Below are 23,333 nucleotides of genomic sequence, written 5' to 3' on the forward strand. Positions count from 1 at the left end.
CTGTTGATTTTTCTTCTAAGTAGAACATTAACAACATACTCAGACTATATGAAAATAATTAAATGCTGTACAAAATCCTTCCTGAATGACACAGGAAGTTTTACCAGAGCGTTGCAGATTAGTGTTGAAGTAGCCCAAAATACTTCAGTCAAAATAGAAGAAGTGATTCACTCTTTCTTGTTTAGTCTCTACAAAACTTAAGGGCCATCTGTGATTCTGTGAGGGATTCAGCATCACATTTCAAACTTAAATCAGTCAGATTGTGCAGGTGAATGGAGCTCTTAATCCTTTAATTATTAATGGAACTTTTAGGACTGTGTTATCTGACACATTCAAAATTTTTAATATTTTTTAATATTAATAAAAATATTAATATTTTTAATATATTTTGAGTTATCAAGTTGCTCCAAAATATGTTAGGACTACTAAATTAAACAGAACTTGCTCTCCTTTCAGCATTGCAGACCTGACTTGTTCTTTCTGTAGTCTAAAATTAACAGAATCCTAAAGCTTTCACTGGAAGCTGGAACACTGCTAGTGATAACTTATTGTTCAAATGTTCAAGTTGAGGAAGATAAAAAAACGCAAATAAAATACAGCTAATGGTTTTTTTTGGTCTTTCCTTTAGTCCTCTAATTATTTTGGTTGATACCTTTGTATGTTATTCTCGTTCTGCTCTTTGAAATAACCTGGTCTTTTGTAGTGTAAAAACAGGTTATTCATTGGGTAAATAAAAAGTATGTATGGCATTTTATTACAAAATATCTTTATTCTCTGCCAATCACTGAAGTTCATTTTAATTCACCAGCATAACTGATGGATTAAATATGAAATATGGGAGGTTTAGGTAATTCTGAAGTATGGTAAGAGCATTGCCATAGGAATTGATGGAACAATCTATCCTATATATGTAGACCAAAGTTTGCTGTCATTTTTAAGCTACCCTTTGCTGTCAGTTAATAAATACAATTTGATTTCTGAAAGGCAGCTGTTGATGTTTTCAAGACTCATCCAGACAATGCTGTAAGGCCAGTGTCGACCCTGTTATAAGCAGGGAAGTTGGACGGGGTGACCTTGTGCAGTTTCTGCCGACCTGAATGATTTTGTGAGTAGCTGTGTACACAATCACAGATGCTTGTCCAGTTCTGTGAAGTTTTAGTGTAACTCCACTGAAATTGCTGTTAAGTATTTGTGATATTGTTTATCTGAAAAGAAAGCTAATGTACAGCAGCAGGTCCACAGTGAGAGATAAAATATGCAGTCTGGTCTTACCAGATCAAAACTGTAATTATTTATGAACAAAAGTAAAAAAGTCTCACAATTTATTCAGGTATTGCAAACTGAAGACCATAGTGGGGTGTTGCAATTCTGCTATGAATGGTGTGACATGTTGCTAAGAGAAGTGTAAGATACATCGATTGTGTCTTACCAAACTGCCTTGTTGAGAATCTTAACAAAGCTTCTAAGCAGTTTGGACCCAAGCAATAAAGGAATGCTTAATTAAGAACCAAGATAATGTGATGGTGTGGAGGAACATGGATAGAAGGAACTGTGCTGTTTGAATCTTAAAGTGAGTTCTAGATGAGTCATTACCCACTAAGAGTGGTACATGTTTCTGTTTCTTGTTTTGTTTTAAATACTAAGTTATTTGAATTGAAATTGTAAAAACTATTGCCAGAATGGATTTCATGTAGTATGTTGTAAAAATGAAATTTGTATTTTCCAGAACTATTGTTTCTAGCTGCCCTAAGAATCAAGAACAAAATCTATCAATTTGTATTGATTCATCACTTCACAGTTACTTTCACACCAGTAATAACCAAGACTGTATTTTAGATCAGAAGCTTTGACCTTTTAATGCTAAGTAATGGCAAAGATGTCTAAGCCAGACGTGAAACTTAGACGAGTCTCCAGTTTGTAGCATTCAGAGCACTCCTACCAAGAAGAGATTTACTGATGAAAACATAATATGACAATCTGTCTTTTTAAATTGGAAATTTGGAAAAAGAGGTGTTAGTTTTTGACATTCGATGAATTGTCTAATATTAGGCATAATAGTGACCATGCTCTTCAGTTCTTTTTCAGAATGGAATTGTTTTCTTAAATGGAAAATAGTTGAGGTTATTTAGAGTCATAAAAACTGTTCAAATCCACTTTATTTTAATAGACATACATTTCATATAATGAAGAATCAATATTGTACCTTCTTTAGCCTTCTCTTCTCCCAATGTCTTTTGGAGAAATTTCATACTTTTTTTCATATTTTTTGCAGGTCCTTGAATTTGCTTTTTTGGAGATAGTTACAGTTGTAAAATAATAACTAGTGAGACTGTATGCTAGTTTGTCCACAATAGTAGAAAATGTGTGAAACAGTCTCATCTCTTGCAGTGTTATGTGCTAGTCTTTATTCATACATGTGAAAAACCTTCAAGCTGATTTCAAAAGGCTTATCTCCTCACGAAAAGCAGTCATTTTTCATTTGCCTGCTATTTTAAGTCGAACGTTGATGTTGCCCTATGTTGTTTCAAAAATAAGCTTTTATTCTCAGCAACATGTTACTGAAAGTGGCATAGAACCTGTCGTGTAGGCACAGTTCCACTCTGACAGATGGGCAGGGTGTAGGCTTGCCAGCCAACCATTCCCCACATCACCCAGCAGAGTATGAAGGGAAGCATTTTTGTCCAGGATTGCCACTGTGGCATTCAGCGCATGTAAGGCTTGAAGTTCAGGAAATGCGCTCGGACTGGTCCATCTCACAGGATGACCAAAAGTTTAAAAATAGCCTGGGTTTTAGGTTCTGCTGGGTTTGTACTGTTCTGTTTCTTTTTGTGGTTCTGCTGAAGTCATCTAACGGGCTCAGCCAAAAGAATTCTGCCATGGACACACATTTCTCCGTGATGAATTATCTAAGTATGGAAACATAAGCAGTGAGCAATTTCACACACCGTTGTTTGTGACTACATGCATATCTCTTTGGATATAGAATAGGAAGACTAGGATCTGATACAGGATTAGCTTCTGATGTAAAAATATGTAAAATACAAAACATGGAGTAAATCAGACATTTGAGACTGAGGATGTGAGTAGTGAAATGCAGAATTTTTTTACAGGTTTTCAGAAATTCAAATCAGCTATTGCTTGGTTATTGGGGTTTATGATTTTGGAGAGGTTTTTATTTTTAAAACAAATTGGCGTAATGCCTTGTGCTTGATTTTATAAAGTGGCCAAGCACTGCAGGGTTTTGGCAAATACATTTGCTTGAACAAATGCTTTTGTATTACGCTAGCCAGTCATTGTTTCTGTCATTTTTATCTTCCTCTCTATTTTTTCAATAGCTTCAATATTTTATTCCTTTATTTCAAGTCTAGCTTGGCCTTTATATAAGAGTGGATTTTGCCAATTTTCCTGCAAGCTGTGCTGATTCAATACATTCAGGTTTCTTGGGGAACTTGGTTTCAGTTGAAAAGTTTCTAAATGATGGGAAATACTGTTTGCATGGCACTCATTTACAAGATGGCATGGTATGTGAGAGAACAGGTGTGAAAAATGAAGTGAATAAAATTTCTTTTGAAGTACAAATGGGCATTTCATGAGCTTCTGTCAGGAGAATGTCTTTTCTAAACTGTAATAAGTATTTAATTTTTCTTTTTAGCTGGATGTTTTCCTCCTGAAATTAAATTACATAGTATTTGACTAATATAAAGCACTTCTTTGCATGCTTAGTTTTAAATTAAAATTCATAATTAAGCTTAATATGAAACTACAAGATTTGATTTTGTACTTTCTTGCAGTGCCTGAACTAATGTTCACTGCATTAGAAGGTGCAGTTGTCATTGAGAAGCTTTGTTCTTTTAACAAAAGGTACCAAAAATAAATTTGGTTAGGGTCATAGTGGTCTAGTTTAATACTGTTATGATAATAAGTCCTATAATTACTTTCAGGTAGTTCTTCCTTCCCAGAGGACAAGGTTTTTAGTTTTGATGTCTGCTTAAAGCATGAGGATGACAGTAAAATTAATGTCATAACCTTTACAGCCTATTTATCACTTTCTCTGTAATATCCTAAAGGATTTTGTGTAACATCTAAAATAAATGTCTTGGTATGGACAAGCATCGAATTAGGTTAATTGGGTTCAACTGATATTCATATTCAGTGTGTCTATCAGGACACCTGTTTCATATAAAAGACCTGTGGGTATCTTCTGTGAAAATTGCTTTTAAATTATTACATGTATATGCTCTGCATTCTTTGGTTGTTCAAGACTGAGTTACAGTATGGGATTTTTTTCCAGTTTGCTTGCTATTTTTGCCTCTTAAGGGATAATGAAATTTATCCTTTCATTCTTTGGTAACATAAGAAATAGTACAGGCACGATAGAGCTTATTTTATAGCATTAAGAGAGATTTTACTTTCTAATTCTGTCCAGCTTCAACTCTACTTCACTTGAAATTCTTGTAATAGATTTCTTTTCATCTCTGAGTAGTCATCAGCAAATTTCTAGAGAACTAATTTGAGTTCTGGAGTACTGTGACTTGAATGACTTTATTTAGTGTCTTATGGTAGAGTTATGAACTGAGCAAAACAAATTTTAAGATTATATAGAATTTAAAATTTTTTTATCATTTTGATAAGCTCTCAGGTGGAGAAGATTAATGATATTACCAGATAGCAATAATCCATATCATCTCCTGTATTTGGAAAGAGCCAGTATTGGACTCAAATATAACCAGGGAAGAGTGAAAGAACATTTGACTCTTCACTATTCAATAAAAACATCAGGACACACTGAATTATTAGTTGGTGATCAGCCTAAATTTTTTTTCTGGATACAAGAGCGTAAAAAAGGTAAAAAATTTAATTAGTAATTTTAGTTCTAAGCTTAGGGGTTTTTTGAACATCAGCTTATTTTTTTATGGGAAGTAGTCAAACCAAGCCAGATTTATAGGGAAATGGGGGGAAAAAAACCCCAAACCTGCACAGGGCAGGCACAGGTAGTGTTGTGGATGTTATAACCTTCAAATTCTAAAAGTTTGAATCAATGCACTGTACAGAACTTTTTGATAAGACTGTACTTTATGGTTAGGACATGCATAAAATGTGTGTAGATAACAAATATCTGTTAAACATACTACAGCCTAGCAAAAAAGTGTCAGAAACTGTCAGAGGAAGGATTAAAAAGACAGGATCACAGTTGATGTATTTGAAAGCAGTGTAAAACACAGGTCAAGTGCACAGTGTTTATGGTTTGCTTTGTAAACTGTATATGTACTGTCAGAGAAAACATGCTTTAACACAGCCATATGTATAAGGACGGATGGAAAAATTTGAAGGTATGATAAGAATTTGTCCTGATTTCAGAATCTTGAGTTATTCAGTTGTTCAAAAAAGAGAGGTTACTTGGTTAGGTATCTCCAAATATGAAGTGTGGTGGAAGGTTTCACATAACAATAAAAATACTATTCATGAATTGCTAAAAGAAATTATCAGTGTTAATTGGAGAAATTATGCTCTTTTAAAATCATTGTGATTATTATTAAGAGCAGGCTATCAATGTCATCTTCAAATAAGCACTGGCTTTTCTAGGTTAATACCATTACCTTGCTGTAGTTAGAGCTGAATTCAAATCAGAGATGCTTCTACAAAATGTTAGGGCTTGTATGATCCAATTTTGTGTTGCAGTGTTATGGTTTGTGAATATGTCTGGGAGGACCGTTGGAAGAATGTCTGGAGCTTCTATTTCCACATGGTATTCTAAGAACTGTTGATTTGTATCCTGAAGTTTGGTTTGTTATAATTGTAAAAGTAGATAGTAACTATAAATGGGGCACCCTCTTAAAATGATTTAATGCTCCCATACACAGGGAAAGACCGTGGGGACCTAAAAAAATGTGACTTTGAAATAATAATTTTGAGAAGCTTTATTTGAACATAATTTCCCAATTTGTTTTTACAAGAATATATGTAGCTTTAAATGTTTCAGTATGTTTTGAAGCGCTGTAAACACTAAGGGGGAAGAAAATCTTCAGACTGTTTCTCTGAGAAGCTGTTATTGATCAAATTGGCCTTAAAGAAGAACGCCTTACAATGTGGGTGACAGATAATTTGGAAACCCACACTGGTTTTTAGAAGTGTCTCAGTGTTCTGAAATTACATCAGTGTGGCCTGTTCTGTTATTGGATGTGCAGAGGGAGTTGTCTGTATGTTCCCATGACATCAAACTGCATTTAGATGAGCCAATGTGTGTTTGAGTGCTGGGTCTGACAGCTCAGGGCTTGGCTGCTTAAGTACCACGGACAGAGGCTCTTCGAGGCAGTCGGGGATCTGCTGATTGGCATCAGCAAACTGCTGCTCGGAGGTGCTGGTTGATGTACCAGAGCTGCTTGTTAGGTGTGGCTCAGGACAGAAGATACAGGTAACAAAGAACTTCACTTGTTTGCTGTGTGAGAGGTTTCCTCACAGCAACCATGCTCAGTGTTCTTCTTCAACATCCTGTTCTTCAGGATGTTTAACTTCCTGAAAATGAAATTGGTTTTCTCTTTTTTTGCTTTACTGCTACCTACAGAACCGTCTTCTTCCCGGAACCTCACCATTGCTTTTTGAGATGCAATTGCATCATAGTAAAGAAATATATTCTAGACTTCTTTTATTGGGTATTTACATCAGTATTTGTCCAATATATTTCTGTATTTAACCAAAACTAGTTTTTGGCACTCCAGATACTCAGAAGATGGGCCTTGTGTGCATGTCTTACATGTTCTTTGTGTAAGATTCTTCTGGCTGTAAAATTGGTCAGGAAAGTCAGCAGTCTCCACATCTGTGCAGCTGGCTTTGTTTGTGAGAATGTTGTAGATGCGCACTGATATGAAAGCCTAGATCTGAGTAAACCCCCAAGAAGTTGTAGTTCCATCTGTGTCAGTCAGTGGACTTATCTGTTACCTTCCCAAAACCTTGAGCTTCATCAGGAGAACAAGAGCTATATACCCTTTGTGATGTCTGGCGTGTTAGTGGTGTGCAGTTGAACCAAAATATTATGTAGCCGTTCCAAAAGCTAGGCCATATTATGAAACATAAGTGGATAGTAACAGTTTCATACTGTCATTATATTATCCTGTGTTGTTCTTATCTGACTGTTGAGTCCCACTTCACCAGAGCTTGGATAGCACACTCAACTGCACTGGAAAGAAGTAGCCAACTCTTAATTTACTGGGTGGCCATTTAATGTAAAGCTGTTTTTTCAAATGCAGTGCCTCACTTCTTCTTGTAAAGACCAACAGCACATTCAGGACAGATTGCAGTGTAATGTTTGGTTCACAAGAGCAAGGTAATATCTTCATTGTAGCATCCATGGAAGATTTTGCTGGTAAGAAAGTTTTGTGGGATCCATGCAGTCACATAGAATCACAATGGTTTGGGTTGGAAGGGACCTTAAAGGCCACCTAGTTCTGACAGCCCTGCCTGGGCAGGGAACCTTCCACTAGATCAGGTTGCTCAAAGCTGCATCCAGCTTGGCCTTGATGAGGCATTCACAGCTTCTCTAGGAAAACTGTTCCAGTGCCTCACCACCCTTACAGTAAAGAATTTCTTCCTAGTATCTAATCTAAACCTGTCCTCTTTCAGTTTAATGCCCATACCCCTTGTCCTGTCTGTAGATGCACTTGCGAAAAGGCCACTCCAGCTTTCCTGTTGGCTGCCTTTAGATACTGGAGGGTGCTTTAAGGTCTCCTTGAAGCGTTCTATTCCTTAGGCTGATCAGCCTCAGCTCTGTCTTCCTAAAGAGGTGCTTCAGACCTGTGATCAACACAGGGGCTCTCCTCTGGATCCTCCCCAACAGATACACATGTTTGAAGGGAAATATTGCTTATTGTCTATGATTCTTCAGAATGCATTGCCACATTGGGATTCACGACTATCCTCTTTCCTGGCTTTAAGAAGGTTGTTTAATTACAAGAAGTTAGTAGTACACAGTGTTGAAATACGGAGAGTACATATAGGGGCCCAAAGAAATGCTTGGTTTAAATCTCTGGTGGTGTTTTCTTGAAAGCTATGGAAATACTGGGATCCATTCTGAAATACAAATCTAGAAACAATTGCCGTTGTCCTGTTCATTTTTTGTTAGTTTGTAAGAAATTATCAGAGCTTCTAAGTATCTGTATTTCTTTCTAGGAACATTGTCGTAACTGTTAAAGGGCATAATGCAGAATCCGTTAACAGTTTCTGCAGGTATAGTATGCTTTCTATATTTTATTTAAAAATTAGATGCTTGTGATTCAAAATGGGGAAGAAGTCTCATCATTATTAATCACTGTATTACTTGTGTCTAGTATTCTGCTATGGTATGATTTGAAAAAAAAAAAAGCCATTACTGCAGCATTTATCACTTTAAACAATTACAATAGCTAAAATTTTCTTCTTTAGGGCATTGCTAATTACTGTTAAGACCTGTAGTTGAAACTTCAAGTGCATAAATCTGCCTTTTTTTTGATTCAGCAGAATTAAGTGTTCGGGTTTTATTAAATATTTTTAAATCCTCATATGTTTGAAAATCCCTGCTATATTTAATCCTCATGTTAAATGGGGTCAAATCAATCTGCTACACAATTAGCAGGAACAGGAAAATAAACATTAACTTAGATTTTTTTTAAAATGTCTTTTCTACAGCATTCCCATCCTTACTAATTTCTTTTGTGTTTAATTCTTTCTTATATGTGGTCTCTTCAAAAGTTGTCTTTCAACAGATTTAGTTTTCACTAGGGTTGATGTCTTGATTTTTCCCTCCGTTACTAGTAGAGGTATTTGTGTATTCTGAAGTCTTTAAATGTGTAGCTGTAACTTCAGTTTATTTTCCCTTTTGATCTATGTCTCAATGCTACTGTTTAAATATGATTTTAAACATGAATGTCATTTTTAATGATACTTAAATGTAAGTGAATGTTTGATGGATATGACATTGGCTCTAATGGACCTTTCAGAACCATTGCTGGTTGTCAGTTAAGTTTCCTTTGTTAGTACTTATGTTAATTAAGAAGAGCACTATCACTTAATTTGAAGCCTTGAGCTTTTACTGTCATGTAAGTTTATACTTTACCTGTTTTGTGAAGATTGAGTATTTTTACGATGCTGTAATAATTCTGAGGAAGCTGTTCCAGAAGCATGTCACTCTAATTGATCTTAGTTGATGAGTTCAGTGTCTCTTGGGGCTGTTCTTTCAAGGAAGACAGTACTTACTGTTGGGTAAAGCTGTCCACTCCAGAGTGCGCTCTACATGCCCATGCTTGTGACTGAAATACTCAGTTCTAATACTTTAAGCATTTATTTAGTTTTTCCTTTAAGTAACAGGAATTTGACCCTGGTTATAGTCTTATGTTAAAGCCATTTCTGAATAGCGGTGGGAGAATACAGAGTGTGAGCTGTTTGCAAACTTAAAATTGATTAAGCATTTGCTTTGAGATTTTTTTTAAGGCTTTTTCTTTTTCCCTCTTAATTAAAATCCATTCTAGTCAGTATTCTCTTACTAACTTGTACTCAGAGGGAATGGTAAACTTGGAAGTGAGCTTCTGTGTTAGAAGTCACAGAATAACAGAATAAGCTGAGTTGGAAGGGACCCACAAGGATCACAGAGCCCAACTCCTGGCCCTGCACAGCACCACCCCCAAGAGTCACACCATGTGCCTAAGAGCATTGCCCTAATGCTTCTTGAATTCCATCAGGCTTGGTACTGTGACCACTTGCCTGGGGAGCCTGTCCCAGTGACCATGCACCCTCTGGGTGAAAAACCTTTTCTGGATATCCAACTAAACCTCCCCTGAGACAACTTCAGGCCATTCCCTCCTGTCCTGTCACTGGACACCAGAGACGAGATCAGGGCCTGGTCTCTCCTCTTCCCCTCACAACACTGCAGTGATGTCTGCCCTCAGTCTCCTCCTCCGCAGGCTGAACAGACCAAGGGATCTCAGCTGCTCCTCACACGGCTTCCCCTCGGGGCCCTTCACCATCTTTGTGGCTCTCCTTTGGATGCTTTCTAACAGTTTCGGATCTTTCTTATATTGTGGCACCCAAAACTGCCCCCAGCCCTCGAGGTGAGGCTGCCCCAGGGCAGAGCAGAGCAGGACAATCCTGTCCTTTGCCCGGCTGTGCCTGGTGTCCCCGGGACAGGGCTGGCCCTCCTGGCTGCCAGGGCACTGCTGGCTCAGGTTCAACTTGCCGTGGACCAGGACCCCCAGGTCCCCTTCTGTGGCACAGCTCTGCAGCCTCTCATTGCCCAGTCTCTACATCCAGGGTTCCCCAATCTCAGGTGCAGAGTCCAGCACTTTGCCTTGTTGGATTTCATGTGGCTGGTGACTGCCCAGACCTCGAATTTGTCGAGATCTCTCTGCAGGGCCTCCCTAGATCATGACCAGGAGCTGTATCAGTGTGAAATCGTGATATTCTACAAATACACTTGTCTCAGTGTATTTTTTTACTATGATACTTTTTTGTCTTTATATCAAGTACCACTTGTTTCTTAAATGTAGCACTTCAAAAATTTGGAGGGTATTAGTAATTCATGATGATTTATGTACAACTCTAATGTTGGTACATTTTTTTAAAAATAAAACTTCAGAAAATAGCTTATATTGGAAATGAAACCTATCCATCAGTTACATTCAGTGTGGCATATTTGTCAGTGTTTCTGTATTTTGAGTGTGATCATTATTTTTCAGTTAAGTATGGAAGTAATGATTACAAGTTCTTTGAGTGAGAACTAAACCTTTCACTGCTGCTGTTTGTCATGTAATAGCAGGTGTTCTGTAATTTGATTGGTACTGCTTCAAGACATCTGTATTTTTCTCAGTTTTAAAATATTTTATAAGAAGGGTGACTTATCTTTTATGTCGCAAGCAATTGCAACACTGTGTTCAACTAGATGCACTTTTCTGAACAAGGATAAGTATCTAACTTGTCAAATTTTATTTATTCCTCGGGCTTATGAAATGATCATTTCATTCATATGACAACATGACATGACAACAGTCACTGAAGCATTATATTTGACTATTGACACTGATGTTAAATATTTACTGTTGAGTAAGTGTTGGTATTTTTTATAATGCTCCATAATGGCATATAATACCACTGTGCCGTAGTGAACTGAAATACCATTGGCATTGTCAGATTTATAAAATGTTTTTTTTAAATGACTCTAACATGAAAGAAGCGTATTATCTTAGACAAATATTTTGCAAAATAGAAGGCTGTCCTGGTTTATTTTTCTAATAGATTTTGTCTTTTTAAAATATATATTGGAAAAGGGTATCATACGCTAAAGCAATAGTTTTGCTCTTTGAATATGTTTATTTTAATTTTTTTAGAATCATAGTTCAAGTATGGTTCTGTACATTTTCTATCCATGTTAGTGTGGTTGGTTGGTGCTGAGAGATCTCAAACTTCCATTAGCCTTGTAAATGTGCTTCTTAGCATCAGCTCTCACTTTGCTGGAACCCCTGCTGCCTTTATATCATTAACATAAATGCAGGTGCAAATAGCATTTATGTACTTTGATAGAAAGCAGTTGGAGACGTTTCACTGTGGGACACGACACTTTCAGATTGTGTACATCTGTTCAAATAATGTATCCAAGCCAGTGACATGAATGCAAGGATAAAAACATCTGCCCCTGAGACCATTTGCCATACAGCAGATGCTTACATCTTTATTTATGCAGATGGTTTGTGTGATGAGCTGAGCAATGATGAAAGCGAGAAAGTTTGACAAAGATTTCAGGGTATTTCTTTGGGATGGGAAAATATCTTGGTAACAGTGCTTTGTTTTCGTATGTCTAATGAAAGAAGAACATCTAGTGTAAATATTGGTGGTTCTATTAACATGGATGTGTCATTTCGGGCACTGGCTAGATTAATACAAGAACATGAAAGGATTTTTTTTTTTCTTTTTTTTTGAATCTCAGGCACAATAGTTGTACTGCAGTTATAGAAGATGCTAAATAGTTTAATAGAAGTAATTACTTTCAAACGGGAAGGCTCAGCTCCTTTGATTTAAGATGCTGTCAAGTTATACAAAACATTGAATTGACTAAAAAGCTTGCAGAGGTAGAGTGTTTTGAAATACTACGCTAACTCAGCACAGAGTTCTTCGGAGGTTGGGTGTGGTGCTGTGCCTGACTCTGTGACTTGGGGGATTTTCCAGGACACGCCGTAGTTAGCATTACAAAGTTCTTAGGCAAATGGAGCGGCCTGCGTGTTGCTGGAGGCTGACGGGGGCGGTGGCCGTGAGCCGCGGCTCAGAGCCGGGCTGGCACCTGCGGAGCGGGGGCTGGCGGCGCGTCCTGCGGGACGGGCACCGACTCCCTCTGCTGGCTCCGCTCCGGGCCCTTTGTCCGCGGCCGCTCGTCCGCTCCGGGCTGGGGCTGCGGCACACGGCGGGCTGGGGGCATCGGCTCTGGCCTGCGTTCCTCGTGGCTGCATCCTGTTTCCATCCCCTGGTTCGCTGGCACCGCTGCCAGGCTCTGCTGATCCATTATCGCCTCTCAGCAGTGTATTCCACAGTACCTTTGCAGTACATCCAGCACCTCTTGAGAAGCAGCGCTGCCTTTAAATTGCATGGTGACTATAGTAGGCAAGCTAGCAATGGCAATAAGCACTGCAAATAATTGTAATTACGCACTGGGGGAGGAAAACCAGTCAGATACTGTCATTTGTTTTCTGCTGCATCCTACTGCCAGTAAGGTCTAGCTGTGTTCAAGTTCAGCAGCAAGTGATAATTTTATATGTTATGAAAACTAATATTTGCCTAGCCAGGATCACAGTATTTCAGAAAATGTTTTAGTTTTCCTGTGCTGTACAGATTCATGTCTGTCTTTGAAAAAATAGACATACCTATTTGGAGATCTGTTAATCTTTATTTTCGTTTTGATCTTCAGTGGAATTAGCTACAGGTAGCAATGTTTTGCGTATCTCAGCCAGAACTGGAGAGTTTTTATGGAGAAATCTGGCTCATGAAAGAAAAGGCGGCAGGACTAGAGCAAACAAAAGCCTTAGATAGGGATTCCCCATTTAAAACTCAGACCACTTAGGTAATTTTCAATGAAATTACCTATTAACAAAATCCCCCAGAAGATACTCTCCAACTATCTAAGTTTTAACAATTGTTCTGGCTGTTTCTTTGAAGAGTGATAAGTTTTGTGTATAGTTTATGACAGAAGACTCAAAATAGACCAAGCCAAGACTGGCAGTCTTTTGATCCTCTGTTCATGAGGGAACATTTTTGAGGTTTGTATTATGGAAGTCACCGTGCAGATGTTTCCAATGCCTCAAGTAAAATATGTTTGTTATATTGAGCCAAAATGGCAAATTAATTGTTTTCTCTTGCATACAGTCTTTCTTTAGAAAAAAGTGCACTGATTCTGACCAAAAAAAAAAAGTACTCTTTAGCAGAAATAAAACTTTTGCTTTTTTGTTGTATTCTCTATTTGCACACCAGTATTTGCAAAAAAAAAAAAAAAAAATTAAATTTTGGGAGTAGGAGGCCTAATTCCCTTGCTGAAGTGTGAGATACTTGTTTTCTGTCCCAAAGAGGGCTGAACTCTCAGTAATATGTAGGTATATTTTTTTTTTTTTAAAGAAGAGCAAAAATCTAATCAGAAACTATTTTATTAATTTATTCATAAAATGCTTCTACTTGACCTTTTTATGCTGCATAGTTTTTGAAGAATTTTGCCTTCATTTTTTTAGCAGTCTTGGGTAGTTACTGTTTCCTGTACTTAAGAGAAAATAAGTCCATTAATTACTACTTACATTAGGCATATTGAAATTTTGGTAATGTTGATTTGATCTTGATAGCCCCTTTAAAAATAATTTTACATTGGCTTTACAGTGGATGAATTACTGTTTAGGTCCATATCTTTCCGGAAGCTCGCTGAAAGAAATTTTCACTGGCAATTCTCCCAGTAATTTAAAAAATCCAATTAGAGGTGTTTATCTCCACTTTCTAAAGTAACTTATTTATATTTGCAATGCTGTTGGGGGGTTGTGAATTACTAGTTTATGATCAATGCTTCCATCACCTCCTTCAACTATTTTCTGAACAATTAGTTCCCCCAAGTGGCTGCATTACTGCAGCCTTGCTTTGCAAATTTTCAGGGATGGTTCCTCTATGGAACAGAATGACTGGGCAAAACCAACAAAGATAACCACTGGACTTGGCAGTGATAGCAAAATAATTTCCATTCTACTCAATTGCATCCTGTCAGATCACCAAGTTTTCTAGATAATGCCCACTTGCAGGCTGACACAGTTGGTTGCTGAAACTAGCAGAGGCATAAAGAAGCTGAAATAGTCTCTTATGATGTATCTAACAGTGTCTCTCAAAGAAGTTTTCTGCTTAAATAGAAATTGAATTCAATCACTATTTGCGTGGTTGCAGAGGCCAGGAACTATTTTGAGCCCTTAGTTCTTATATTGCCATAGTGAGAAAAGTCTGTGTGTAATTTCGTCAGCTGTAAAGGTGGAAAAGGTTATTAGTAATTACAGATGCTTTGTGTCTAGCTTTCTTGATGCCAGTTTTCATTTCTTGATATGAAATATTTTGATCTGCTTAAGACCTATTAATTTTGTTGACCTTATTATGAAATGAATAGCTTATAACTTGAAAGACTGTGCCTTCAAAAAAATGGAAAGCTTTTAAAGTTCACAAACACTGTATGAGAGGTGCTAAAAAAGCATGTAGATCTGGTAATAAATGAATTTTAAATTCACTGCAAAAGTGTCTAAAAATCTCTTGTGTATATGTATTCTGACTCTTAGAAACGACTTTGAAGACTTTCTTCCTTTATACAGTAGCACAAAAAAGGCTTTTTATAATAGGAGGTTGTGTTAAGCCATGGATCGCCCACATTATATATAAGAAACTGCTCTTGAATAGTGATTTACCTATGTGTGGCTAATACATTTCATGTCACAACTCAAAAAGGTTGCTTAAAAGCTGCTAGCCACTTGTTATTCCCTGCAGAAATAGTATTTCATACATATTTTAAAAGTTATTTGTGATGGGACAGTACAGAAATCTCTGTAATCTAGATCTGTGAGCAATCAAAAATTGTCTTAATTATTACTGTTGCTAATGCTGCTAATATAGTGATTACATTTCTCAATGTGTTAGCTTGTGTTTAATAAGGCTGGTTTAGTATGGGTATTTTTTATGTCATGCTGTTCTCTGGGGACAGAGATACTGAAGCTAAGATGCTGGTGAGAGTGATGGGCAGGTAGAACATTCTTCCTTATATCTAGTCTAAGTCTACTTTCTTACAGTTTAAAACCATTATGCTTTTATGCTTGCTCTTTAAAGCCCCTTTCAGGTATTGTAAGGCCTCAATTAGGTCTTCCTGGAGCCTTCCCCAGACTATATAACCCCATCTCTCTCTCAGCCATTTCTCATAAAAGAGGTATTTCATCCTTCTCATCATTTTTGTGGCCCTACTCTGGACTTTCTCCAGCAGGTCCATGTCTTTCCTGTGCTGAGGGCCAAGGGCTGATTCAGTGCTCCAGGTGGGTCTCACTAGAGTGGAGCAGAGGGGCAGAATCTCCTCCTTCCCCTGCTGCCCATGGTGCTTTGGATGCAGCCCAGGACACCGTTGGGTTTCTGGGCTGCAAGTGCACATCGGCAGCTCACAGTCAGTTTTTCATCCATCAGTACCTCCAAGTTCTTCTTGGCAGAGCTGCTCTGAATCACTTTAGCCCTGCCTGTGTGTCAGGGACTGTCCTGACCCATGTGCAGGAGCTCATGAGGTTCCCATGGGGCCACTTCTTGATCCTGTCTAGGTCCCTCAGGCATCCCCATCCTCCAGGTGTGTCAGCTGCACCTCTCAGCTTGGTTTTGCCTGCAGACTTGCTGAGGGTGCACTCAATCCCATTGTCTGTCACTGATGGAGATAGGAAGCAGCACTGGTTCCAGTACGGACCTGAGGGACAACACTACTTACCATCCAGCCAATTCCTTATCCATCCAATAGTCCATCTGTCAATAGAGTCTGTACCCCTCCAGTTTAGAGAAAAGGGTGTTGATGGGGACCACGTGAAAGGCCTCTCCTATGTACACTTTCAAACAGCAGAGGAAAAGTAATTCTGGAAGTTGAGAAAGTGGCATCATCTAATTTGGTTTTTTTGTAAGTTATATTAGATCTGTATAAACTTTTCTGTATATCAGTATATGGTTAATAGTGCAAGAAGGATGTTTCAGGCAAAAACAAAAGGCTGAGTTAGAGAGGAAACTGGAGAACTTAAATGCAAACTATATACCCATGATCTTGGATTACTGTATGACTTATCTCTGCAAGGTGACAGTTTATGCTAAAAGTAGTTTTAGCTTATTCCCAAACTGGAAAATGCCACTAGAAATTTTAATGTTGATCATCATCTTTAATGGAGTCCAATTAATGTTAAAAAAAAGTGTACCTCTGTTCTTTAAAGTGCTCTTCTGCTAAGAAGAGTCTTTTTGAGAATTCATTTAAGGAATTCAGAAAGCATACCATTGCTTACAGAATTTCTTGAAATGCCCTATAATCCTGGTCCCTTAAAATAATAAATTTGCACAGACTGTAAAGAAGACCCTTCTAAATTATAAAATGCCTTTTGCACAACTACCAATTCACATTTATGCTCAAATCAGATTTAATTATATAAAACTTCAAAGATATGGCTTCAAGCTTCTAGAATTTTAAGAAATTATTTTGATCTTGTTCCTCCTATGGAATACCAGAATAAATTTTCTAAGTGTATTTGCACATTTTGTATCTTAGTATTTGTGTGAATGATCTGCAGAGATTTTCCAGTCTTGTATTAAACTACTGTTATATTGTTTCTTTTTCTAAGCTAGTTTAAATTGCACAAAAGCAACTCTTATGTAAACATAGTTAAATTTTTTTAAAAATCAAGTACTAAAAAGGTAAGAAATGTGAGATTCTTTAGGCTTAAATGCTTCTCCTTTCCTCATCACATGTAATGTTGGTTACCTGTTTTAAGTCTGCATTTAATTCCCATATCCCACCCTGACTCTTTGGCCTGGACACTTTTCAAGTCTCATTTCTAGTCCTGTCCTTTTTCTGCTTGCCCTGTGTATTCTCCTGTTTCTTTTCCACACTGTCAGCTCTGCAGTTCAGAGATACGGAGAGGCCATTTCCTTGTTCCAACTTGGGTGCTTGGACCTAAAGCCACAGTTCAGGGAAAATCCAGCCCAGCCTGAAGCAGGAGAACATTCAACTGAATGTAATCACTGGAAAAGTTAGCTGCTTGAAGTATCTACTGAACACATGCCCAGAGTCTACAGCTTTGCCTAATTTGGGCAGCTTTTCACAGATCAAAGAGACACTGCTATGTCGCATATGAAGGTCTTCACCTGATTCACAGATGTGTCACTAGATTTTTTTTTTTTTTTTTTTTTTTGTGCAGATATACTGAGAATGGCTGGTATTTTCTGTTGATATTAATTTTAGAAAATTATCTGATGCAAATACCCAGGACAGAACATTCCACTCAGGCAGTTATTATTAGCCAAGGTAGAAACAACTGCAAATTAATTGCTGTAATGTATAGAGCTGGACACTCACAGTTTGTAGACTTTAATACTAATCTGCCTTTGTATAGGTGTATGGCAAAACTGGTTTTGAATAAGGAAATCCAAATTCTGTTTTCTATAATATCTGCAGCTTATTTACACAGAATTATGACAAGTGTAAATGAGCATAGAATTTAGCCCCTGTATTAAAAGTACTCAGTAAAGCTACTGAATCTTCATTTTTTGAAGCATTTTGTTTTGCTGCTGTTGACTGTCTGCCATGACACTGAAGCTAAACCATTCCATCTGTTTGCCACATTAACCAGCTTTACTCAATTATTATGCTATCACCTTGTATTTGGCATGTAATATATCAGATTTGAAAGTGTATTTTCAGGAGATAAAAACGGCAAAGAGCAAAAAGCAGTAGTTTTTTTAATGCATTAACTGGAAGTTAATGTTTTATATTGCCTTTTTCTGGGTTTTGTTGGTTTTGGGGGTTTGGGTTTTTTTGATTTTTTTGTCCTGGGATCTATTTATAACTGAAGCACTTTTGCAGGTGGTGTTTTTTTGCATGCTAATCCTGCAGAGAAACATTGTGTCCAACAAGGTATGCTGGATCAGCAAAAGCAAGAAACTTGTGCTGGAAAGACAGTATCCACAGGTATTTAGTGTGTATGGAGATTTGGCAAAATGCATGATTAACTATCATTGGCAGAAAAAGATCTAATGTGTGTTAGACAGTTGTACATTTTTTTCTTTCTCACAGAACAGATAGTCTTCCTTTCAAAGTCAGCAAAAGACTCAGTAGTGTTAATATGCATTGAACATTCATTATTCTTCATCTGTATTCTGTCTTTTCCTTCAAAACAAGATGATTTTTTTTTTGGTGTTACTTTCTCTCATACGTCAACTGATACACAAATAAATACATCCATGCACAACTGAGGTGGACCTACAAGGATTATTTTAAAAATGAATGCTGTGACTCAGTGGTTTCTGTGGTGGCTCTTTCGTGGTTATTTTCAAAATAGACCAGATAGTACTGAAAATAAATTTTTTTTCTGATGCTGTCTACGGTATCTGAGTTCAGCAATGTTGTGTGCTTTACATAGGGAACAAACTGAAGGAAATACAAAAATAAGGCACATTAGGCTGGAGTAGACCAGACTTGGATGACTTGGGAAGGCAGGGGAACCATGAAGAAGCAGCAACCCATGGAAACTCCATTTCCTCCAGAAATGGAGTCATCCTTCCCAGCATGACTCTATCAGAGAATTTAATGCATGGATTTCAGTGTTGGTGTGTCACTGTCCACTTTTATACAATTTCAAGGTTATTTAGAAGGGCTGAAAGCTTATGACATCCTGCAAGTATCTGAGGGATTTGATACTTGCAGGTCCTAGCATGGTAACCATTAATCTTTTAACAGAGACTTTTAAAGTAAATAGGTTGAACTGCATTTGGTTTAGCCTTGTGTGTAATTACTTAGAAGTGTCTACCTGTTGTTCTAACACCACACTCATTTGAAAGACTGAGGGAACAGCAGTTAAAAATGAGCTTCACATCCTTCAGATACTAAATCTAATATTTTTGTTTATTTCCTTTGTTACTAATGAAAATTTTAAAGAAAGTATAAAAATTGTTGCCTTCCAGTGAAGGATCTGCAGACTTACTTGTAGAAAGAATGTTGTCTAAATTGAAGGGCCATCCTCATAAATGCCATTGCAGAGCCTCCCTTAACTGAAATTTTCCCTTCATGGGATTGCATAGGCACAAAGACTTTTCCTCAGGTCACAGATGACGAGTCAAAATGAGTCCTTTGAGTCAGAGACAGAAATAATTTGGAAGAAATGGAATGCCCCCGAGAGATGCATATGAGGTTTCCAAGCTGCCTTTGCACAAGCTGAACAGCCAGAGCATATCCACGTCCTTCAGTGTGGTGAAGACATGAATTACTATAGCTCTGTCTGAGTGCAGAGAAAGTTGTTTAAACCTTTCACCAGCTATAAATGGAAAACAGAATTTTGGTCACTGATGATACTTGCATGCTCTGAGTGGGGTCAGTAGAATCTCCAGTCTGTGAATTGACTGGCTGCTTTCTCCTGATCCAAGACCCTAAGTAGCCTTCCACCAGTTGTTCTAATTAGCTTTCCCAGTCTGCAGGCAAAATGTTAACAGAGCCTGAAGCATCATCAGGCAGCTAGTCTGCACCTAGCCCTTCTCTATATTTAGGCACTGGCTAAGCAGCTTAACTACACTAGCTGTGTTGGTGGGGAGGGAAGTGCAGATTTGAGTGTTCCTTTGCTTACCAGAGGACCAGAGGCACTGCAATGAATATTCATGCACTAAAATGTCTGATGTAAACTTGTGGGGAGAGGGGAGGGGGAAAAAAAAAAAAAAAAAAAAAAGGCCGTACTGAAGATTGGTACCAAACACCAACCAACCAATAGGTTGGTTGCCTGGAAAACTTATAATTTCTAATTAATTAATTGCAAATACACTTAGAAAAAACCTAAAAATTTCACTAGTTGGAAAAAGTGTTTGTATAAAAATCCCTTCTCAAACAGTGTATCAATTCTTAGTATTGTGTTACCTATGTAAGAAGCGTATTGATCTAAACAGACCTTGTTTCAAAGATCATCTTGTGTTTGATATTGATGAAGGTCTTGGCTTTTAGAGCAACACTGTCCTGTGGAATGCTGAGAAAATATGCAGAGATACTTCATAGAAAAGTGATTTTACTGCTTAATTTTGTGTTAGGCAAGTCAATGAATTTGAGAAACACATGGTTCTTTTTAAAACTAATGCCATACATTATTTCTACAAATATTTCCTCCTAACTTCAAATTAGCCTTGTTTTTATGGCTGCCATATGTAGAGGTACAAACAGCAAAACTTCTACCTTTTCCTGTTAGCATTGGTTGAAGAGTGGGTGCCTTGTAACTTGGAGTAGCACAGGTAGTAGTAGGCTGTTGAAATGCTGGCTTTCCTGAAAGTTTTATGCAAATCAATGAATGAAATTTTGGAATAAAAAGGGAGAGGAACAAGAGAAATGAGAGAGAATGGAAACAGCTTAATGTTGAGTATCTTGGCAAGCCGAAGAGCTGCTGATTTGGAGAAAATCTTTATTGTCAGTGTATGACAAGCATTATCTGGAGAAATAAGAACTCTTTCTGTCCCCTAAAAGGTAAGTACCCTTATTCTGTCATCTGCTGTATTTAAGCTATATGGTTTGACCTATAACTATCATTGAAGTTCAGGGGTAGTTTATTTAGTGATTACAGTAATTTACATAAATTACTGTTCTTCTCAGAAGTGCTTAAATTGTTTACTCAAAAGCAACAGGAAGATACCTTGTAGGAAGCAAATCATCTGACTAACAGAAATCTTAGCAGCTGAAAATGTAAAGATTTCTATATATTTAGTGATTAGATTTAAAAAAAAAAAAAAAAAAAGTTAAAATTGAGACTAAAAAGTGCTGTAGGGAAACAATTTTCATGTTTCTGCTTTTTCCAGGTTGCACAAACCTGGGCTTACCCTTGTGTGTTGGTCATCTCAGTATTTGTGTAGGACTTCCTGATTTACAGTGACCCAGTCTGCACAGAATGTCTAGAAATTAAGAACATCTTTAGAGACATTGAGCAGAAAGATAGTTTTGGTGGTGCCCGGTAGTTCCACTTAACTGGAGTATAAAGAAAGTACATAATGGACTTGTGGTTTGATGCAGTAGATGGCAATAAAAGGATCAAAGGCTTATGCCCTGCCTAGTTCTTGCTCTATGAATTTGCTGATCAAAGAGTTTTGAAAAGCATCAGATCTGCTAAATATGAACTGTACAGTTTATATGTGATTGCTCAGTGAATCCAACATGTCCTGAAGGTAGTGGCTTTACTGCACATGTGCATACCATGGATATCTGTCCAGGAGTTCTGGCCACAAAACGTGATAAATCTGTAGCTTGCAGTGCTTGTTGCAAGGTGTGTGACATCTGAGAAGAACGTCCAGGATAAAGATAAATTTACTGGAGTTTCCAGTGTTGGTACTAATTCACAGTTACCTTTTTAAGTCCAGAACCACCTATAAATGCCTTTGTAATACAAGGCTTTAAAAGGGCAAGGAATGGAAACTTTCCTATGGAATTACCTTACTACAGTATTTCAAGGTTGCAGCATTTACTTTCACGTGTTCTAGTCAAATGTCATTCTCTCAAATGATTTTTGCTTATGTCCAAATTGCCTTTCTGCCTGGGATCTTTGTAGCTTAATTTTTAGTGGTTGTGATTTCCATTTTTCCAGGAAACCTATTCCAGGTTTTTGAGAACTGGAAGCATCAATAATTGAATTTGGGAGTGGGTAATGAGACTGATAAATGAAATTGTAGTGATACAATTAACTATGTATCAACTCCTTTTCAGTGGAGTCTGAAAGGTCAGCAGGTGTCTTTGCTGCCTAATGCATATTATATCATACGAATTTTATTATTTTCCTTTTGTTTGTTTTAATTATCCTCACATTCTTCTTTACTAAAAACATCTGCAACTTTTACAAACACAAATAGAAACAGGAAGAAATTGTTATATAACCTTAATAAATTGCATCTTTCAAGAAAATGTTTAACTTACTGCAGTAGTTCTGTTGTGTGTTAGTGGTACATGAGTAATTTTTGTTATTGGGTATTTAACAGTAGTTCATATTCACATATTTTTTCAAGTCCTCTTTGTCTCTATTATACATTATTTGCATGTTTTGTAGCAGTAATTTTTCGAAGACTTTATCAGGCAAAATTTTATCTGTATCTGACAAAACCCACAAATTATAAATAGTAGAGAATGTCTGAAAGATGGCATGATTTTGTTTGAGATACATGATCAGAGCTGGTGCTCAGAGAAGTTCTGTGTCGTGGAGCTTAAATCCTGTTCCTGTTTTTACAGCAGAATATTGCCAGCATGTCCTTGCAGCTTTTCCAAGGCTGAAGAGGCTTATGGGTGTATTTGTTCTGAAATGTCATGTAGTTCCTAACCTAGAATGAAACATTCAATTAAGATTTTATCAAGAGGAGATCTTTTTGCAGATCTGTGTTTCAAGCATGTTGCTTCAGACAGTGCTTTTGTCTATGAAACTTTTGCAATTCTAGATTTAATTTGGTGGTCATTTAAATGCCTAAATATTTGTGATAAACTTGTGTGCAATTGTATCCTTTGTAAGCAGTTTTATTTTTGAGAGAGTAATTTTAAAAAACATCCTATGTATCATATTACATCTTTGCTATGTTATTCTTACAGATAAACAGAAATCTCCTCCAGATATAATACCAAGTTTTCAGAAGAAAAGTCAATTTAGGACCATTGCTCCAAAAATGGTACCAAAAATTCTAACATCTGGAGTGGTTTCTTGCTTTCAGTCATCTTTGCCTGAGCCCATGACCTCAGTTTCAACTTCAAGTTCTAAGGCCCTGGTGGTGCCAGCTCAGAACTATGCTGTCATGCAGGTGCCTGCTCACAAGGGCATGTTTTCCCTCTTGGCTGTGCCGTGTGTTGCACCTCCCCTAACACAGCAAGTTCAGCAGTCAGCTGTGGCCCCCTCTGAAAACCTAAAGCTGCCTATCCCCAGGTACCAATCTGTAAGAAATAAATTGCTGAGTGACAAAAAACTGGCACAAATCCCTGGTTTGAGTGCATGTAACAAGATTCCTACCAAAGCATTTATCGCATCATACAGATTTCGCCCATGACTGTTCTTCCTGAAGACTGTCCAGAAGCTCATTCTAGTTCAGATTCAGCTGAGCAA

At 37.4% G+C, this 23,333-nt stretch overlaps 1 protein-coding gene across 1 annotated transcript in view; it reads left to right on the forward strand.

Annotated features, from left to right (window-relative positions):
* ZNF438 (zinc finger protein 438) overlaps positions 1-23,333 on the forward strand; it is a 51,120-nt gene that overhangs the window by 23,085 nt on the left and 4,702 nt on the right. Inside the window, 4 exon segments of the mRNA XM_066315377.1 lie at positions 8,164-8,220; positions 18,104-18,208; positions 22,829-23,259; positions 23,262-23,333. Of these exon segments, the coding sequence (XP_066171474.1) occupies positions 8,193-8,220; positions 18,104-18,208; positions 22,829-23,259; positions 23,262-23,333 (636 nt within the window). The 5' untranslated portion in view covers positions 8,164-8,192.

The sequence above is a fragment of the Sylvia atricapilla genome, chromosome 1, assembly GCF_009819655.1.
Source record: "Sylvia atricapilla isolate bSylAtr1 chromosome 1, bSylAtr1.pri, whole genome shotgun sequence".
NCBI classification, from domain to species: domain Eukaryota; kingdom Metazoa; phylum Chordata; class Aves; order Passeriformes; family Sylviidae; genus Sylvia; species Sylvia atricapilla.